Source organism: Heloderma suspectum, chromosome 3 (assembly GCF_057233095.1).
Source record: "Heloderma suspectum isolate Gila_16-S chromosome 3, 16-S_ref, whole genome shotgun sequence".
Classification (NCBI taxonomy): domain Eukaryota; kingdom Metazoa; phylum Chordata; class Lepidosauria; order Squamata; family Helodermatidae; genus Heloderma; species Heloderma suspectum.
In genome coordinates this window covers 1874729-1889772 of record NC_139460.1, presented here as the reverse complement: position 1 = coordinate 1889772, position 15044 = coordinate 1874729, and the positions used below count along the sequence as shown (strand labels likewise).

The window sequence follows — 15044 nt, the reverse complement described above, 5'->3', positions numbered from 1 at the left end:
AGGCCAGAGACATCCAGGTGCTCCCCCAGCCCGCCCTTCAAAGGGGCCTCGCACTAGTCATGAGCTCTGCATTGCTTTGGAAAAAAATGGGGCTGTGTGTGGATGGAGGTCAGTCAGGCCGTTCCTTCTGCGACTGCCATCCCCTCTCAAGCGTCCCTCCGGCAGGAATGAGGTCAGCTGCAAAGCAAAGGAAGGGCGAGGCGGTGGCCCGACGCTTCTGCTCTGGTTGCCCACCCCCGTTGCCCCTCTTCCGGTCTGAGCCTGCTGCGAGGCAACGGGAGCCCCCAGAGGGTGGGGGGTGGCAGTGGAGGAAGGGTCACCCCCCGCTCACTTGCTGCCACTGCCGCTGATAGTCCACCGGCCCACTGCTATGTCTGGTTGACGTGTCACATACATGCAAACCAAGCACAAAGCTGAGGGATCTTCTGGCACTGAACTCCGGGCGCCTAGGGAAACCTGGCACCCCCCACGCTGAGAGACTCAGAGACCACAACAAGGTCTTTGAAGGCAACTCTGTTTATGAAAGAGGAAATGAATTAAAATCACACATCGGGGGGATTAGAACTATGCATACATCTGAGGTATTAAAATCATACATCCACGCTCAGAAGGTAAAGACAAGCATTTAAGGTCAATAGTGAAGTACGCTGGGATGCATGGGGAATCGTGCGTGCGCGCATGTGTGTAGCTGATCATGGAGGAAGGGAGAGAAAGTGGGGTGGGGGGAAGAAGGGACTTTCAGCTTGATCTTTTTGAATGGAGGAGTAACAGGACTGTTTTTTGAGGGGGCGAGAGAGTTTTCGAACAAATGCAGGATTTTGGAAGAAGGTGGATGGAGAGGAATAAAGAGCAATGGGGAGCATTAAAGCCAAGCAGTTTTGGAGTTTGGAATGGGATGGAATATTAGGGAAAGGGAAGAAAAGAAAGAAGGAGAATAAAAGTTGATGGGAAAGAAGGGAGGAAGAGGGGAGGAAGAGGGGAGGAAGGGGGGTGCTCTTCTGAGCAGAAAGGAGGGAAGGCATCCTCTTTCCTTCTCTCCCTCTCTGCGTGTTCTATGTATTTGGGTTGATGTTTTTATCCTTCTTCTCTCAGGATTTAGTAATCAGAATAAAATTTAAGATTGTTCATGAATGTTGGAAAATGGATATTTAGGTGTCAGACATTAAGGGAAGAAAGAAGACAATGGGATTCTCTTTCTTTCTTGATGTGTGGAAAAGATGGGGATTGGGTGCATAATTCTGGCTTTCACGGGTCCAGGTGAGCAAGACAGCCAGGGGGATTTTAGTGATGGTCTTAAACAAGGGTGACAAAAGAGTCATGTAGGCATGCCTGCTTATACAATATTGGGATTCAAGGACCTTACAGCTTCAAAAGGCATTGAATTCTTTATTTTTCCTTCTATTTGGCTTAAACAAGAAGTTTGGAAATCAGCATAATTTTGGGGGTGGCCTCTGTGGTTGTTGTCCTGAGGAAAGATCTGAAATTTGCAAGGGCTGATGCAGAGGAATTAAGGCCATCAGAGCACAGTGGATGGCCAGAAAGTTGTATGCAAGATGTCTGCAGCTGTGCAAGGCCTCGCTATCCTATGGGACTGGCTTTTCTGCCCTTCTGCAAGACCAAGGCCCTGCTTCCATGACCACGGAAGGAGAGAGGAGGAGTGGCTCACCCGCATTTTTGCAGGAGCCATTTTTGGTCCGGGCAGGGCTCCACTAGGGTGTACATCGCACCATTCTAAGTGGCTTCACAGAACTTACTTCCAGGAAGGGTGGGGGGTTGGAGAGAACGTCATTTGAGCGGCAGTGGCTGCTCAACCAGTAAGAGAGCCACCCCCCCCTTCCAGGCTCCATAAGGAAGGTGCAAAGTAGTTACTTCCCCTTATACGCATTTGTAAGACAAGCTCCCAATGGAACCCATTCCCTAGGGAGGCGGTGGGCTCTCCCACGCTGGAGGTGTTCAAGACGAGGCTGGACAGCCATCTGTCGGGGATGCTCTGACTTAGATTCCTGCATGAGCAGGGAGTTGGACTCGAGGGCCTTGTAGGCCCCTTCCAACCCTACTCTTCTATGATTCTATGAGCCCTGAGCCTCATTGAACACAATGGGTGTTACTTCAGAGTAGACACACATATGCTTGTGCTGGGAAAGTAGGGTGGGGGAAGAACACAGGGATGGGAAACCAGCCCCCTTTCTAACCAAACAGATACTGCACAGGATCTCTATAACAAAGCTGTGAATTAGTTACTTCCTAAGGCAATAAAGCAAACAATGGAGAATCAGAGCCTTGGGATTGCACTTAACTTAGGGACCTGGGCTTTAATTGAGGGGGACCTCTGTAAGTACTGATGTGTGCATTCAGAGGGTAAGCCTCACTCAGCACAATGGGAGTTACTTCTGAGGAGACACTAATGGGTTTGTTGTGGGAAAGAGAGCAGTAAACACAAAGGAACCAGCCCCCCTTTTAACTTGCAGGATCTCTATTCAGGGGAGAAGCTTCATTCAGCACAATGGCAGTTACTTCTGAGGAGACACTAATTGGTTTGTGCAGGGATGGGAAACACCCAGGAAACACCCCTTGACTGGGGACACAGCGAAAGGCACCCCCCTGGGCAAGGCTAGCACACCTGAGGTCAATGCGGGGGTTGGGGCACTCAGCAACTATACCGGGGAGAACCCAACTTGAGGAAAAGAGTCGGACTTTAAGCAGTCTCAGGAAATCCGGTTTTTCGGCAATAAGCTCCAGGATGGCTGCTGGATGGCCACGGCCTCATGTATCCCTAACGACCTCCACACGCAGCTGGCTCGGAGTAAATTGCTCATGGAAACAGGCCTCGCAAACCCTAGTCCCCATCCAGATACAGGCCGCAACTTCCTAGATCAGCAGAGTTTGAGGGTACTTGGCAACACCACCAAGGGGGATGGGAAGGAGCCTGGTCTTGGAGCAGAAGCCCAGAGGCCCTGCTCTCGGACTGGCGCACAGCGGCCACTGCAAGAGGAACAACGCCTGTGTGCAGCTGCTGTGACAAAGGCACATGGTACCTAGCAGATTAGTAGGGTTCGAAAATAAAACTGCCACTATCATACTGCCCTTATGCAAATGTAGCCTGAACCATACTTGGAATACTGTGTCCAGTTCTGGTCACCACGCCTAAAAATGGACGTTGTAGAGCTGGAAAAGTGCAAAAAAGGGCCACTAAAACAATCAAGGGCCTGGAGCATCTCCCCTATGAAGGAAGGTTACAGCAGCAGGGACTGTTTAGCTTGGAAAAAGGAGGGTCAGGGGAGACATGATCGATAGAGGTGTACAAAATGATGCCTGGTGTGGAGAAAGTGGAATAATACTAGAACCCAATGGGGTCATTCCATGAAGCTGACTGGTGGGAGATTCAGGACAGAGTCGGGACAGACACGCTTCTTCACACAGCGCATAGTTAAACTATGGAATTCACTTCTACAAAGATATAGTGATTGGACAAATTCATGGAAGACGATAAAGCTGTCTATGGCTACTAGTCCTGATGGCTAGATGCATCCGAGGCAGTGAGCCTATGTAGACCGGTTGCTGGGGAACATGGGCAGGAGGGTGCTGTTGCGCTCATGCCCTGCTTGTGGGCTTCCCACAGACAGCTGGTTGGCCACTGTGTGAACAGAATGCTGGACTAGTTGGACCCTTGGTCTGATCCAGCTTCAGGATTCTTCATGTGTTCTTACTAGTCACTCACATTCTAGAGGCAGAAAGGACAGCTATGGTGGTAAAGATCCACCTTCTCCAGCAACTGTGCGTGTGTCCCCGTCTCCATGGTACAGTCCCCTGCCCCTTTTCTCTTCACATATAAGCCCAGGGCAGAAACAGCCTTAGGAGGCAATCCCCCCCCCCAAACATGCCGGAGAAGGCAAAATCGGGTGGGAGGAACCTTTCCCATCACCCCTCCCTTCTCCGGATGGGCTGATGCTCTTGGGGAGGAGATGCTTTATGGGCTGGTTTTTAGGTGTGTCCTTCCTTCCCTGCACAAAGAGACATTCATATAGCTTGTTATACACCTCTCAAAAACAGCTCCCAGCGTTTTCTCTGCCTCACCATCACCACCACGCTCTGTCCCTTGGGACTCTGGAGCACGGGGCTCACGGGAGCTAGCACTGAAGGGTCAGCTGACGGAGATGTCCTTCCCAAGGGACAGTGTGGTCATTCCCAGCACTAAAATGCAAAATCATCATCCCCGGCTGGTAGGCTAATGAATGCAGGGGCAGCTTGGTTGGTGGACCGAGGGGAGGGGAGGGGAGCACGGAAAGGAGCATTTGATTATTCAGACAGAGACGGGGAGGATCGCTGTGGCTTCTTCATCGTGGAGGTGGCATGTCTCTGCTGCCTGCAACAGGCTTGGAGCGGGGAGAAAGAGAGTCACGGGGGAATCCAGCAGGTCTAGGCTGAATGCAAGGGCTGTGAATCAAGGTCCAGCCCTGGGACGCTGGGGCCACGTGAAGCACCTCTGTTCATCTGCCTCACTCCCTTGCTGGGCAACGACTGCTCACCGCCACCACACACCTGGGGTGATGAAGGGCAGGGTTTCCTGGCTGCACAGGGTTCATTATTTAATTTATAACTATTGTACTTTTATTCCCAGGGAGAGGCGTGTCTGGGATTTTCTGCTCCAGGTGCCAAAGTGACTTGGCCAGGCTTCGTGCCAGGCACTTTGACTGGGGAGGAGGGATTCGCTGTTCTTCCTTGGGCAGCAAAAGCCTTGGGCTGGCCCTGCCTCTGTCCTGTGGACTTGTGGAAGAAGCAGACTGAAGATACGTTTGCCCCCCAGTTCTCCTCTGTCTTTGTTTAAGGTTCTATCCGTCACATGGAGTCCAGGGGCCAATCTTCACGGCAGTGGAATGAGAAGCGCGTTCTGTTTTACCTGATTTTTCATGAAATCGCTTTGGTCCATTAGGTGCACACGAGGCAAGGAAAACGGAGCATACACCACCTCAAACCCGCTTTCACAAGTCACTTGAAACCGCCTGCCTTTGGGGCTCTGTGGGCGGAATCCCGCAAGTAGCATGGATGTCATCGACCCGGTAGATGCTGCTCAGTGAATGAGAGAGGCTTGTCCCTCGCCCCGTCCACTCTCCTCTACTCAAACAGGCAGGGTTAGTGGAAGAGATGCATCTGGTCCCCGTAGTTTACCATACACCTCCCCGCTCGCATCCCCCGCTATTGAATGCCCTGCTCCCACAGCCCTGCTCCCCGCCTGAGTTACTTCCCCTCTGAGAGAATTAGTGATACTGAAGCCCTGCGCGGAGGGAGAGGGCTGGCTGGAGTTGCCTCCCTCTGCTAGCCCTGGGCAGGGTGGCTGCCGCCGCCACCACCGCCTCTACCGGCTGCCTCTTCTCCTCCCGCTCGGTGCATTCTTTAGTTCTCACTGTATCACAGTATCGATGCACCGCAATATGGCAGCTGCAGGCTCCTGCTCCTGGCCGCCGCCTCTCCTTCCCCTCTGTGGATTCGTTATTGTGCGCTACATGCTCCAGTATTGTGCATGGCACTGCTACTGTGAACAGGGAAAAGAGGCTGGATAGCTATGTGAAACAGCGCGGCTCTGGTTTTCTGAATGGGGAAAAGGCTCTACAGATTCTCAATGGGTGAATGCTTGCGAATGGGAAGTGGGAAGAAGCCTGTGCCCAAAGAGAGGGAATGGGCTCAGGGGGCAGGGGTGGCTTCACCCCCTGACCAGGTCATCGCATGCCACAGCCAGGTCACAGAATGAGGCACGCCCAGGATCTAATCCGGGGGATGGGGCACTCATCAGCGGAACCACTCCGGAGCCACATTTAAGAGAAACAAGGCGCTAAATGGCTTTCAAAAATGTGCCTTTTCCAGAGGGAAGCTGCGTGGTGGCTGTGGAGTGGGGACAGCGTCATCTGTTGTGAACGACCCTGACGTGTTCTCCCCCCGCATTACGTCAGCCATGTAGATTGGCCAAGGTAGCAGCAATTACTTTTTCAGAAGGGGAAGACCCAGCTGCAGTGACGCCCTTGTGACCAATGTCATTTCTTGATGTGGATGACAAAATATGTATTTGCTTGTTTCTATGTATTTATATAACACTTTTAACACTGATCAAAGTAGCTTACATTGATCATGAAATATAAATAACAATATTATAAAATAAAAATATTAGCTTATGTTTGGGGAGGCAGATTGAATGTTTTCCTATTTCAATATTTATATTAAGATTATACAGGTTTTTTTCCTTTAAAAAAGGCTGAAGATTTAGTCAAATTCTATACACAATAAGAAATATTTTTAAACACAGAAAAATTTGAAAAACTTCAGCAAAATTAGATCTGGATCGAAACCGATATCTAAAATGGCCAGAGACTGTCTGTAAAGTGTGGCGGCGGCAGTCGCAGCACACCCTGCCTATTTGGGTACGGGGCCAGTGAGTGGTTTGGAGCCCAAAGGAAAAGTGTCTGGAAAAAGGCTCACTGTTGGTGCTGGAGAAAGTGGGGCAGGACAGGGGGCAGCCCACGAGAAGACAGCCTGCAGCTAGGAGAGCAAGTGGAACTTGTGTGGCAAATCCAGGGAGCAGAGAAGCCGAGGAAGGGACTGATGGCCATCTGATTGGGGATGTACGAAACTCACTTACCTTTTCGCAGAATCTTTCGTGGTGGGGGGGGGAGGTGCTCCGTCCCTCCCCCCGGAATCCTCGATGGCCGGCTCCGCTCTGTGGCCAGGCCACGGAGCAGCCAGCCAGGGCTGTCTGCAGCTGGATTTCCGGCTGTGGACGGGCTGCTGCGGACGCAAATGGGAGCCGCCGTAGTGGCTGCCATTTTCGTCCAGCCAGGCAGCAGTGATAGGCTACATAAGAATGTACATAGCCTATCACGGCTAACCCCCCCCCCCCAAAAAAAAACAGCGTACGCAAATGGCGGCGGCTACAGCAGCCGCCATTTGTGTTCCCTATTTTATCCTGCGTAAATATTTACGTAGGCAATTACGGCGAAAAGAAGGGAACCACAAATAGCGTAGTGGGCGCTATTTGTGTTTATTTTTCGCTGTAAAAGCCTATGTAAATATTTACGCAGGATAAAACGGCGAGGAAAAAAGGAACACAAATAGCGCCCACTACGCTATTTGCGTTCCCCTTTTTTTCACCAGAATAGTGTACGTAAATATTTACTTAGGCTTGAATGGCGAAAAATAGGGAATGCAAATGGCGGCCGCCATAGCCCCCGCCTTTTGCGTATGCTGGTTTTTTTTGGGGGGGGGGTAGCCATGATAGGCTACATAAATTTTTACGTAGTCTATCACAGCTATAAAGACAGCAATGGCAGCTGCGGCCAGCCAGGAGACCAGCCGCCGCCGCCAGAACCGCCTCCCCTGCCACCAAATCCACCACATCCGCCCCAGGTAAGTGCTTTCCCGGGGGATTCCATGGGGGGGGCAGGAGGCCATTGCGCCATGGATTCCGCCACAGATTCTTTAGAATCTGGCCTCACTGGAATCCGTGGCAGAATTCTCTGCCATCCCTACATCTGATACATTCGCCTCAGATACTGCAGTCATGAAGACTTGTTACGCATGGAAACGGGGGCGTCTCTAGAGTGTGTCAGTAAGCAGGGGCTGGTGGTTATCTGTCATTCCATGCTAGGGATGGCAGAGAATTCCGCCACGGATTTCAGTGAGGCCGAATGCCAGTGCATTCCCCTGAAACCGATGGTGGAACGGCCTCCCCCCACCCCCCCGTGGAATCCCCCCCAGGATGAAGCTTACCTGGGGCGGCCGCCATTTGCATCCGGCCAGGCTGCCGTGATAGGCTACGTAAGTATTTACATAGCCTATCACGGCAAAGGCAGCCACGCAAATGGCGGCCACCACGCCATTTGCGAAGCTGCCTTTGCTGTGATAGGCTACGTAAATACTTACGTAGCCTATCACAGCAAGCTAAAAAAACCCCACCCACGTAAGCAAATGGCGGTGGCTACGGCGGCCGCTATTTGCAATCCCTTTTTTTCACTGTTTTAGCCTACGTAAATATTTACGTAAGCTATTATGGCGGAAAAAAGGGGAACGCAAATAGTGTAGTGGGTGCTATTTGCGTTCCCTTTTTCGCCGTAATAACTTACGTAAATATTTACGTAGGCTAAAACAGCGAAAAAAAGGGAACGCAAATGGTGGCCACCGTAGCCGCCACCATTTGCGTACGCGGGGTTTTTTTTCCCCGGAAGGCTGCCTAGTGGCCGGATGTCTGGCTGTGGGCGGCCCTGGCCGGCGGCTCCGCGGAGAAGAGCCGGCCAGATTAGGATTTCAGGGAGAGGTGCGGAGCACCTCTCCCCCCACCGCAAATCACCCCGTCGAAAAGGTAAGTGACTTTCGTACATCCCTATTCCACACAGTTGCGTGCTCAACTGCAATAGAAGACATCTTCAGCTTGTCACAGGGAGACAAACTGAAACTTCAGATGACTCTAATAGAAAGACAGGTAAACAGCTATGTCACATATGTCTGCAAGGTTGGAAGAGCAACTCAAATCAGCTCCACAGGCACCAGTGGAAAACAATGGGAAGGGAACTGGATCAGATACAGCTGAAAGTGCAGCACAGCCACACAGATTAAGCATGGTCAAGAAATAAATGCAAAGACTTCTCTTCCCGATCATCCTAGGATGCAGGACATGGAATAATGGGCTCAAGTGACAGGAAGCCAGATTCCAGCTGAACATCAGGAAGAACTTTCTGACTGTTAGAGCAATACAACAATGGAACCCATTACCTAGGGAGGTGGTGGGCTCTCCCACACTGGAGGCGTTGAAGATGAGGCTGGACAGCCATCTGTTAGGGATGCTCTGACTTGGATGCCTGCATTGAGCAGGGGGTTGGACTCAATGGTCTTGTAGGCCCCTTCCAACCCTACTATTCTATGATTCTGTGACTATCTGAGATCTGAGATCTCTTGACTCCCAACTTCTTCCAAAGAGGCAGATGTGGTGATGCAGCTTTAAGGATTAATTAAATTTTTCCTGGAATTGTGAGATGCGGGCTGAGACTTAGGGAATGGGGAAAGTCCAGTAGAAGTTAATAGAACAGGGGAGTCTTCCGATTTTACTTTTCTGTCCTCCCTGTTTTTCCTGGATCTTCCTGAACGTGGCATCCTTATTAAGAAACACAGAAGCTGAGGATTAATTGGCATTCTTCTGCTTCCAACTGTAGCTTTGTAACTTGCCTCCAAAGAGGCAAGTTGGATGAATGGAACTTGGGGAATATTTGGTAACTTCTAGTAGGGCTGCCCACATTGGGCAAATGAAGGATCTTTGGAGGGCCTAAAACAAAGACTGCTAATCCGGCCTCACACTCATCTCTAGTAGTTGTGATCGTTCTTTGCAGGTTCAAAGATGTGCCATGGTTGATGACCAGTGAAGAGTTTGAAAGAGCTCGACATACAATGTCAGCCTCCAACTGGACCTTTCTTCACCTCTCCACCTTCATTTTGATGGGAATTCCAGGCCTGCAATATGCTCACATCTGGATCTCCTTCCCCTTCTGCTCCATCTACATCCTGACCCTTCTTGGGAATGGTCTCCTCCTGGTGGTCATCAAGAGAGAGCCAACTCTCCATGAGCCCATGTACTTATTTCTCTGCATGTTGGCAGTTGCTGACCTGGTGGTCACTACTGCAACTGCGCCCAAAATCCTGACCATTTTCTGGTTTGACCATGGAAACATCCATATCAATGGCTGTCTCATACAGATCTTCTTGCTCCACTCCTTCTCAACCATGGAATCGGGGTTCATATTGGCCATGGCCTTTGATCGCTACATGGCAATATGCAAGCCCTTGAGACATGCAGCTGTCCTGACGAATGATGTAATTGCCAAGATAGGATTGGTAATTGTGTTACAAGGGGCCATACTCCTGAGCCCCCACCCCTTCCTGCTGAAATGGCTCCCATATTGCAGAGGCAATGTCATCTCACACACCTACTGTGAGTTCATGGCCTTGGTGAAATTGGCCTGTGTGGTCACTATGGCCGAGAGAACCTATAGCCTTCTGGTTGCCTTCTTAACAGGTGGGCTGGATTTGATATTGATAATCCTCTCTTACATTCTCATTTTCCAGGCTGTCTTCCAGTTCCCTTCCAAGGAAGCACGGATCAAATCACTTTGCACGTGCAGCTCTCACGCCTGTGTAATCCTGGTGTTTTACACGCCAGCATTTTTCTCCTTCTTGACCCACCGGTTTGGACATGTGCCTCCTCATATCCATATTCTAGTGGCAAACATGTACCTGCTTTTCCCACCCATGATGAACCCCATTATTTATGGAGTGAGGAGCAAGAGGATCCAGCAGGGCCTCTTAAAGATTTTCTGCATCAAACCCAGATAAAGTTGGAACACTAAGCATGTTAGGCTGGGCTGGGCAGGTTGAGAGACATCCCATGATCTCATGGCGGCCATGGCTAATTTTCTTATATGGAGTCATTTAGGTCAGGCTTCACTTTTTGAGAAACTCTGTGACAAGCAGAACTGAATTTAAGGACCCAATTAAACTTGCAAATATGAAATGCATGGGTGGCCTCACAAGAGAGCCAAGTACACTGATGAGAGATGCCATTTTATGGCTGTGGTCAGCAAGAACCCCCTCTCTCCCTCCATCTGGTTTTCACTCTCAGGATGTCCAGTGGCCTATGGGGGTTAGTCTTTACATGCCATTCCATTTCCATGGTGGACGCTTGGTCAATAGGTTTGGTGCTTGCCAATGGACTGAATACTGTATGTGAGATTATGGGGAACTTGCTTTGCCATGGATCAGACTGGCTAATAATAATGCCTCTAGTCTACCCTCCCTCTTTGTCACATGTGATTTGACTCCCTTGCAGATGCTCCCCAGAATGATTTTCTCTGCAGTGCAGATGTGCTTGGATCCCTGCATTGAGCAGGGGGTTGGGCTCGATGGTCTTATAGGCCCCTTCCAACCCTACTATTCTATGATTCTGTGATTCTGTGCTCTGTTTGGGACATACTCTTATCTGGAAAGTGTAGCCCAGTGGTGGCCAACCTTTCTGGAAAGACTGCCACACAACAGGTCCACAGTATTAGATTGTGTCACACGTGACTGTGGCATTCCCAAGCACGTTGTTACTGAATGATGGTGTGGGAGGGCAGAGTCAGGGTCCAGGAACTGCGAGTGCTTCCTGGACATCCCAAGAAGATTTCTCCAGTCACGTTGCATCTGGCAGCAGTGAAATGACATCAGGAGACCTTGCTAGACAAGGAAAAGGAAGGTGTGGTGATCCATTCTGAAATTCAGTAAAGGAACTTGAATCTGTATGCACATACAACCTGGAAAAGCTTTAAACCATCAGCAAAGAACCAAAGCCTTATTCAGAAGTTATCCACTCCTAACGTGTATGGGTGGATAATGGGGAGAGGGGTGCCAATCCTTCCCCTGGCACTGGGTGGGCATGCTACCAACCCCTCCCCTCCCCAAGTCTGTCCACTGAGTGTGACCCTCTGCAAAACAGCACTGGTGTGTGTTCAGCTGAATGTGCATCTGTGATTCAAATGCCTGCATGCTCAGGATTTCTGACTGTGCGGAATGCCTAGGTGCAATTAGCTGGCAGCACCCCGTTGCAGACCGCCACGCTCCCACAAGGTGTAGTGATGGCCATCAAAGTACCTGGCTTTTAAAGGAGGATTAGACAAAGCCATGGAGGGGAGACTGTTAACGGCTGCTGGTCGTGATGGCGACAGATGCTCTCCCGTAGTGGAGGTGGTCCGCCTATGTACACCAGTCGATGGGCGTATGAGTGGGAGGGTGCTGTTGCTCTCAGGTCCTGCTTGTGGGCTTCCCATTGGGGCATCTGGCTGGCCACTGTGGGAGCATAATGGTGGGCTGGAGAGGCCTCGGGTCTGGTCCAGCAGGGATCCTCTTATGTTCATATCACCCATCTCACACATCAATACAGCCTTCACATTGGTAGAGTGGACATATGGTGGAAGAAAAATGGAAGCCAGAAGGAGACACACAGGGGGACCACAGGAGGATGTCCTCAAAAAGGCCTTACAGGGATCCTTGTAAGGGTCACACACACAACCTGTACGGGGGGGGGGGGGTGTCAGGAAGGAACACAACTTTTTATTCAAGCCAAAAATGGCCAGGTGCGCACACTCAACACAGCGCTACCTGCAAGAACGCTGTGCTGCTGTTTGGTCTGCTGGAGGGAGCAGCCCCTGTGCCCTGCATGCCCCAGCTGTACAGCTGCTGGGCTGGATGACTGGGCGAGACTGATGTAGAGCCCCAGACCTTGATCAAGGGCGCGTCTTTCCTCATCTGCCAGTGCCCAGGTCTCCTCAGTGTCCCAGGGCTTTACACGGGCTTCGAATCAGGGAATTCCTTTTGTGGCAAGTTCTATGTTTCATGTGGTTAGAGCGGAGCGGCGCAATTACACATTAACGTTCCTTATTGTGTTATCACGTATCTTTTTAAAAAGCAGGATAAAGGTCAGAAAGCGCAGGCGACACCATGGAGGCCGACGATGTCATCAACTGCAAAATTCTGTTAGTGACCAATCACGATCGTGCAATAAAAGCCTCATGCAGAAATGCTTGAAGTCTCCCCAGTGACAGTCAGGGAAACATGCTGTCATGGGATTCCCTGGCAACGGCTCTAATCCTCCTTGGTCCTTGCCCCCGCAGCGCCCCCCCCCCGGCTTCCTGGGAGAGCTTGTGCATGGGAACTCTCCTCCTCCTCCTCCACCGCCACCACCGCCGCCGCCTCCCGCTCCTGGAGGTCCGGGTCAGTGCCTCAATGCTTGTGAAAGGGCCCTCAAGCTGCTCCCCACCCCAAGTAGCAGAGCAAGACCGGGCCAGTTTGCAATTCTCTGTCTCACTGGAGAATGGGGACTGAGATCTCATCTTTTGAAAGGTGTATTTACAAGTCAGCACTGCAGGAAAAATTGCCCACCTCTTGTGTTGCTTGCTCCTCTCTGCCCCCACTGGAAAAGAGAGATTGGGCCACCCGATCTGGGCTGGGAACGCGGCTGCTTTGCTCGCTGCCACAGGCGTCCTCGGGCCTGCAGGGCTCTCACCTCAGTGGAGAGCGCCGCAACGGCCCTGCTGCAGCCCCCAGGTGGCAGGCAGAGGAGTTCCGTCGGGACTCCTCAGAGCGGCTGCAGCCCGCCTGGTCCCTCGCTGCTTGGCCATCGTAGTGTTGCAGAACCCAGAGTCAGAGAGACCACGGAGTGAAGGAAAAAGAGATTCTTTATTTAACGCGCGGGCTTAAGGCTGGAATTGTTTCCAAAGAGCCAGAAGCCCCGATTTACATTAGCACATTGGTTTTATAGACATTGTGACACATATGAAACGGCTCCTCCTCCCCCTCCCGCATGGGGTTGCAGTCCTCAACATTTCTCCTCCTAGCACCATTGTTTATAATACAAGAACTGGGTTATAGGGTAGCCATGATAAGGAGAGAACAGAAGAGAACAGCAGAGAACAAGATATACAATTGTATGACCTTTGACAAGATAAGGAATTCCTGTGTCTCGTCAGCTTACAACAATATATTCAAGGGAGAAAGAGCTCAGCAAGAACATGAAGCATGAGACTGCATGAGGCTACTTAGTCTGATCCCCGATATGGCTGCTACATTCCCCCCTTAAATGCATAATTTCATTACAATTATAGCATTTCTGATAACCATACAAAGCTTTTTGTGACATACATATTACTTAGCCTCTTGTTGGGCTATTAGAGCATAGAGGGCAGCAGTTTTACTAGCTGAGACATAAAACAGATTGGTTAAACAGCGCATAAGACAAGGAACGCAGAGACATAACAGAACTTTTATGAACAATACTGGTAGAATTAGGATGAACAATGCTTTTAAGCCAGCTAAGATCTGGAAGCCAAAGGGTCAACTAATTGAGCTAATTGTTTTGTTTTATTGTTTTGTAAGCTACTATATTGTGCAGCTTGTTGATTTGTTTATTTACAGCATTGCCATTATCAGTTAAGTTAAAACAACAGAGCTTTTGGTGTGTCTCACAACTTAAATGATGAAGAAGGAAGAGGTAATCTATACCAGCTCTATTTTCTAGAACTGCACCTCTTAGATCACGCAACTCTTTATTTAACAATGACAATGCTCGTGAGGTGGCATTTATGCTTTTGGCTAAGCTGCAAGCTAACCAGTTGTTCTTTAGACCATTAGCCAAGGCTAAACCTGGAACCCCAACTAGTGACATTGCTAAGGCCAATTTTTCTGAGTCAGAATATAACTGCACATGACCATTACAATTTTTAGTTAGTTGGAGTGCTCGAGGCTGCCGTTGACGGATTTTCTCGGGCTACAGGGGAAGAATTGGCACCAGTTCAATTGGCGGCTGAGGCAACATGGGTGGTTATCAGACAAGTTGGCAGGAATGAATGACCAAGTGCGGGAATTACATGTCTAAAACCATCCATGAGGCAAAAGTATGTGGGCATCATTAAAAGATATGTTTTGAATTTTATTACAGTGGAAGGGGGCCAGGGATAGCTTTGTATTTTCTGGAAAAAATTTTGACAATTAAGCATTTGTGCACACGTAGCATTTGTTTCAGCAACGATGGGGGTGCGTAGAGTGAACTCTGTAGGGGGTAGGATCTTTGCAACCACGCCCCAATTAGCATTTTGGGAATAAGTTAAACTTACACCATAAACTTTTAACATGGTATCTTTTTGCATTTTCCCAGGATGTCTACAGACAGGTATTAAGCAAGAGCTAATAAGCCTGTTTGCAGGTATACCTCTTGGCAAACAAAAATGTTTTACTCTCGTGATGTTAGCCAGGTGAAGCCAGTAATTATCAGCAAATCACTGGGACAAACTTCTTTTTCCAGGGGCAGACCCCCCTTTTTGCACCTTATTAAGAAAACACAATGCAACACTACTAACACTACAACACGCATGTTTGATCTTCTTTGGGATCTGACCGTACGCTGGGCAGCTATTCACCTGGCAAGCTGCAGTAGGGTCTAGTCCCCTTCTTCAATTCTCCAGTTGCAGGTCTGACCGTACGCA

At 50.0% G+C, this 15044-nt stretch overlaps 1 protein-coding gene and 1 long non-coding RNA gene across 2 annotated transcripts in view; both read left to right on the top strand.

Annotated features, from left to right (window-relative positions):
* Window positions 1–15044, top strand: part of LOC146349206 (uncharacterized) — a 178027-nt gene that overhangs the window by 158176 nt on the left and 4807 nt on the right. The window lies entirely within an intron of this gene.
* LOC146349207 (olfactory receptor 52K2-like) lies at window positions 9424–10365 on the top strand. The gene has a single exon (XM_084847912.1). It carries the CDS (start codon window positions 9424–9426, stop codon window positions 10363–10365), a length of 942 nt encoding a protein of 313 aa, XP_084704038.1.